General features: G+C 33.5%; 1 protein-coding gene across 1 annotated transcript in view; it reads right to left on the bottom strand.

Annotated features, from left to right (window-relative positions):
- Positions 1–1,115: 1,115 nt before the first annotated feature.
- LOC150078365 (E3 ubiquitin-protein ligase RNF38-like) overlaps positions 1,116–6,000 on the bottom strand; it is a 280,964-nt gene continuing 276,079 nt past the window's right edge. Inside the window, exon 11 of the mRNA XM_090384822.1 lies at positions 1,116–1,493. Coding sequence (XP_090240948.1) covers positions 1,431–1,493 — 63 coding nt within the window. The 3' untranslated portion in view covers positions 1,116–1,430. The remainder of the gene's footprint in view (positions 1,494–6,000) is intronic.

Below are 6,000 nucleotides of genomic sequence, written 5' to 3'. Positions count from 1 at the left end.
AAATGAGATAAGAGGATAAGACAAAGTTACTTTGTTTTCTATCGCTCTTTGAAATTATGGAAATATACTTAACGGTATGCCATAAACCCCCTCCCTATGATTCACAGACCTAAAAAAATTAACAGAATTAATAAAATTATAACAGTGGTAATTAATTAATTAATTAATTAATTACCACTGTTATAATGTTGTAATTTCAGCCTACAACTGATATAAACAAACATTGCTCTGGTGCTCAATGAAGAATCAACAGCAGTGACAAATACACAGATATGCAATCCTCAGCACAGAACTTTTGGTTTGTCATGGCTTTGATATGCAGGTCAATTTCCAGATAAATAAAACAATTTATATTTAAATTTCACTTAGCCCTTGTATAGAATCTTACATTAGTAAACAAATTCTTCCTTGTGTGCATAGAGCAGTGTTTTTATTTATAGCTAGTATTATCTGTGCAAGAGAGAATTATGCCCTTTAACTACCATATCAGAAGCTGTGAATGATAATTGATTGAATTTTTGTAGTTGAAACTATTCCACCTTTGGTGATTTTCTAAGAAAGAGCAGTTTCACATGAAAAATGTTAATCCATTCTGCTGGTGGAAGTTAAACCCAAGTTTTGCATCATCCCCTGCCACTACACCAAGAGCTCATCAATAGAATATGAATTACGGTAATCAATTACTCAGTCTCTATTCGTAAAACAAAAATGTTTTAAGCATGTCTCTCATTAATTATAATTTATTTTGCTATTCACAGGGAATGTGAAATCAGGAATAAGTAAAATATACATGATACATCCATTTTACTGTATCTTCATTTCTATTTGGTTTTGTTTTGGAAACATCCATAATTCACAAATAAAATTTAAACAACTTTTGCTTGTAGCATATGCATATTTTCCAAGTGGGACTAGTGCTATTTATGCTGGAGAAACAAATTGCATATATCAATTACAAAACAAATACAATTTTTCTTTCTCTCAAGAAGAAAAAAAAAAAAAAAACATTATATATGTTAATACAAATTATGAACAGGTTTATTGGAGTTATCATGAGGAAGACTATTTAAATATAAGTACTATAAATATATATCACTTGCTATATCAATTAATGCTACTTGTAATCCAAGCAAACACTTAATTGCCAGAACATCACCTGGTGTTTCATCCATAACATTATCACAATCATCATCAGGTTTTGATAAAAACTTCAACAGCTCACCAAACTGACACTGAACATCGCAGAAATACTAGTATAAAGCAATTTGCATATAATTCACAAGTCACACAAGAAAGCTACTACTAATCTGCAGCAACTTAAAACAGTTACAATTGGAGTTCCAGCTGTGAAATAGCATATGTGGTAGTGGAAAGTCAGCAAAAATCTTTGCTGTATATATTTATACTGTGAATTATGATTTTCAAGGTAATCAGTCTGTGTGGTGACTTATTTCTGAAGCATCACCTCTGCAAATTGGGCAGGTACGGTTAGTCTGTAAGAAAATATAGTAATATGAATTTTGCTACACATAATATATTACATTGCATAAAAAAGAATAAGATTAAATATAATATTAAAGCTGCTAAAAGAATTCAAGTATTGTAGTTGAAAATTTGTTGAGAGAGAAAGAGAGTGTAGGATTGGTAACATCAGTTTGAATACCTCCACTGTCATTTCTTTTTTTTTCTTTTTTTTTTAAATTTTTGTTGTTTTCAATTTCAATAATTGAAATATTTCATTACTGAAATAATTAATTATTAATCATTCAACTGCACCCATCACTAATCAGCATGCCTGTACACGCTCTTTGAGTAGACCGGGGTTCAAACCCCTGACTGCTAAATACGGTCGATTTGCCAACCCGCTCTGGATCAGCGTGGCAGATTATGGTCCATTTCCCTCAACATGAATTGTTGAGGAGGCTTCCATCCTGAAGTGGGTTGATAATGGCTGCAGTTTACCTTTTTTATAGTCTCCACTTATTACAGGTACCCAATGATGGGTGTGATTCAAATGTAAATTACTTAGGGATGCTAGCATATCTTAGAGCTGGTCCTGCCTCCTAAAATTTGTAGAAAATTTTAAAATCTGTTAGAAAACTGGTCCTGGGTATAATATCATGTTAATATGCAATTCTCTTTTTTTTTTTTTTTTTTTTTTCCCCTCTATAAAATTTATTGGGGGGAGAAAAATGGGGGAGGAAGACATCCAAACAACTAGCAGCAGCATGGTTAAAAATATAAAAGTCCTGTCCAGCTTCTTAAAGCTGCTTTTCCCCCTATCTCACCAGCATCAATGTCATTCCTAAATATCTGACCAAAGATAACATTGTTTCAAGACTCCAGGAAAGTGTAGACTGAAAGGCCTGGACTATGTAGTGGATGGGGAAGCACAGTCCATTATGCTTCCCCATTTACCAGATCTTTTTGGTTACTTGTCCAGTCTTCAGAAAGGAAGTCAAGCAAGATCATTCTCATGTTACTTTGTAGCTGAACCTGTTGTAAATGCTTGTTCATTTTCTTTTAAATGAAGTGATGTAAGTCAGAGTTTGTTTTCCTTTGTTATAACATACATTAATAAAATTTTTTAAAAAAAGTTTATGTACAACGCTATCAATGCCATTTTGATGACTGCTCTTGCACTATCTGTAGGAATGTTTAAAAACTGCATGTAGGAGCAGAAAGCTAAAGATTACAGCAGTGAAGGCTGATCATTTTTTGATGGGAATCCATTTTATTACACACACACACACACACACACACACACACACACACACACACACACACACACACACACACACACACACACATTTTAATGTGGGGTATTAATCTTTTGGGTAGTCCTAAAATTTCATCACATTATCGCTGTTGTTGTTGTAGTGGGATTTATTGGTGCAAAGGCTGAATCACATTATTGCAACCTCATCGATAACATGTGAAATTAGCATTCTCCAAAATTCACCAGCAACAAGAATATTAATGGGATACAGTATAATACATCAAACAGAAACAAAAGGAGTGAATCAGGATGGAACTCTTTCAGTGCTTCTATTTGAATTGTTAATTCTATAAATCACAAAAAAATAAATGATCTAATTAACTATATAGATGATACAAAGGTGTGAACATTTATTTAATAACATAAGTAAAACAGAATATTAAACTGTAGAATAACCAATTACTTGAATTAGCATCATAGCGTAAAATTTTTAATCGAATTCTGGCCCATCTTTAAATAAGCAAATTAACAATAATAAACATATTAATATTGATGCTTAATAATAAATAAAGTTTTAACATTAATGTTTTTGGAATAACTGTATTAGTATTAATATTAGCCATGTGGTGCAAGGAAACCCCAGGCTTTTACAGCACTAACCAAAGAAAATAAAAATAAAATAAACTCCCTACTATGTTGTTTTCCTCACATAATTCCAAGCTTACCTAAGCAGTCAGCCTCAACTACCCACTGGAGGTAATCAACAACTTGCTAGCTAAAAGAAAAATTCCTATAACTAGTCCAAACCTTTTCCGCTGTAATTTTAATTTATGGTGTCTAGTCCTTGAATCAGTTATAACAGTGAAAATTTTACCTTCGCTCATTTTATTATCCCTTCTCAGGGATAATAAAATGAGCAAAGAGGATGAAGAATAAGAGAAGAATCTTATTTTATTATCCCTTCTCGGGGATAATAAAATAGATTACCTCATAGAGCAGAATCAGATTCCCTCTGAGATACCAATATCACCTGTTGTTGGGTTTTAGGCACATCAGCAACTTAAGCCACTGTATACTGTGTCTGCAAACAGGCCCATAAACACTGCACACTTGTGCTGCGTTCATGGATCTTCATATGTTGAGCTGGATAAAAAACCTGGAGTAACTCACAGGAACCCCATTTAATTCACCTGAGATTGGCTGACTGCAACCTTGACTAAGTGGACTTTTAGAAATTTTGCCAGTCATGGAAACTGAACCTACATCTCTAAAAATGTGACAGTGAAACCACTATTAGTCACAGAAGACACTAAAATTTGTAGTACAGATATTCAAAATCCTTCCTTATATGGGTGCCCTTTTGAAGATCGCAACAAAGAGGTTGCCCGTCTTTGAACCCTTTCAAGAAACTTGGTGTCTTTTTTTTAGGCATGGTCGTACAATTGCCTTATATGGTGGGATTAAGATTCTGAAAGGGTTCAAAGACAGGAAACCCATTTGATGTCCTATCGACAGGACACTGTGGGCCGTCCTTGCTCAAAGAACTTCAAGTCCGGCCATATAATAACTCCAAATCTCTTTCTTTCTCTACTATTTTAATTCAACTCCATCAAGCGTGTAAGTTGTTTTGGAGTTTATATTTCCCAAATGTAAGACCCTGCAGCATTAAAACACAGCTAATATTCCTTCCCATTCTTGAAGCTGATCATTAACCACTTTACCCAATCTTCACATAATTTGCAAATTCTGACATTATGCCTCTATCTCTTTGTCAAAATCATTTAAGAAAAATTAGAAACAATGGTCCCAGAACCAATCCTTGAGGGACTCCACTTCTAATGTTAGTTCAATCTGAAGAGTAACCATTAAACATGTTCCATGTAACTAGTGTAACAATTAAATTTATTTATCCTAGTTTCCCTTTATTCAGACACTTGAATTGTATATGCAAAACAGACAGATTCTTAAGAGGCACAAAGAGAGGAAGAACATATATTTAATATCATTCTAACCAATTTACACTGTATGTATAAGATTATTTAAACAACATTAAAATTATTTGAAACTATCAACAGCTCAATCTAAATATGGTTAAAATCAATACTGAGCACAGCAGCCATTGCCAAACACAACAAATTGAATAAATGTTTATAATACCTTCTACCAAGGAAAAATTGGCTCAGTTTTTAAATGGAACTGAGCCAATAATTTTTTTGACGGAACTAGTTCAGTCAAAAAATCAACATAACTCTTCCTCCGCTTAAGAACCAACAAGGTTACAGCATGCCTCCAATAATTTCTTTCAAAATTATTTGGTAATTTTTGCCCAACAATGTCCTTTAATGTGCAATAAACTCATCTATGCACTTGAAAAAAATTAAAGCAATCACTCTACACTATGATAGATTTTACTAATTAGTATTAGTAAAAAACTAATACTAATATTAGTATTTTAGTATCAATACTAATTTTTAGTATTGATGCTAAAAATTAGTATCAATACTGAAAAAAATGACTGGGATCCCGGTATTGTAAGCCCTAGTTACAAAGCATTAAAAATAGGAATGAAGAGAAGATTCTGAAAATTAATTTTTTTATATGATTGAAGATTCCATGGAAGTGTAAATGCACTTCACCATAATAACCCACAGAATTCCAGCTGTGGTATTATCGCAAATTCAATAAGATCGAGTTTACTATCAGTTTATGATAGACTGCACTAATAGAAAAGCCCAATAAACAGGTAACTGCTAATTGTTTTTATTTTTTTATAGTTGTGACCTCCAGAAATCTGATCGAGCCACGTGGTACGGTTGGAGACAATCTTAGGGTATTCCCCAGTGCTGTGGTCTCCTGTTCTGATTAAACGGCATGTTGTCCCAATTAAGTGAAGTAAACCCTGGCTATTTTCTCGATTGGGTTCTGTTTTTTAAGATTTGCCCCAAATAAACGGCTACCTCGATTAACCGGTGGCCCAAATAACTGGAATCCACTATTTCAGTTAAATATTTTAATTCTTCTCTTTCGGATGCAACAATGCATTATGGCACCCGAATCAAAAGGCCTTTTCCAAAGTGACCTATGTAAATGCAGGCAAATAATTACATAGTGATATTTGTTTGACCTCGAGAATTTTGTGCACTACAAATGCACGGGTAAAAAATTACATAGGTCATTTCCTGATTAGATATCGATCATAGTGATTTTTGCCTTGCAGCACAAGGGGTCTCCCCTGACTCCGCATTTTTACTCTATGTAGAATATAAGACTCTGCATAAGGC

The sequence above is a fragment of the Mastigoproctus giganteus genome, chromosome 11 (genome assembly GCF_048544385.1).
Source record: "Mastigoproctus giganteus isolate SK-2022 chromosome 11, ASM4854438v1, whole genome shotgun sequence".
NCBI lineage: Eukaryota > Metazoa > Arthropoda > Arachnida > Uropygi > Thelyphonidae > Mastigoproctus > Mastigoproctus giganteus.
This window is presented reverse-complemented; position numbering and strand designations above follow the sequence as displayed.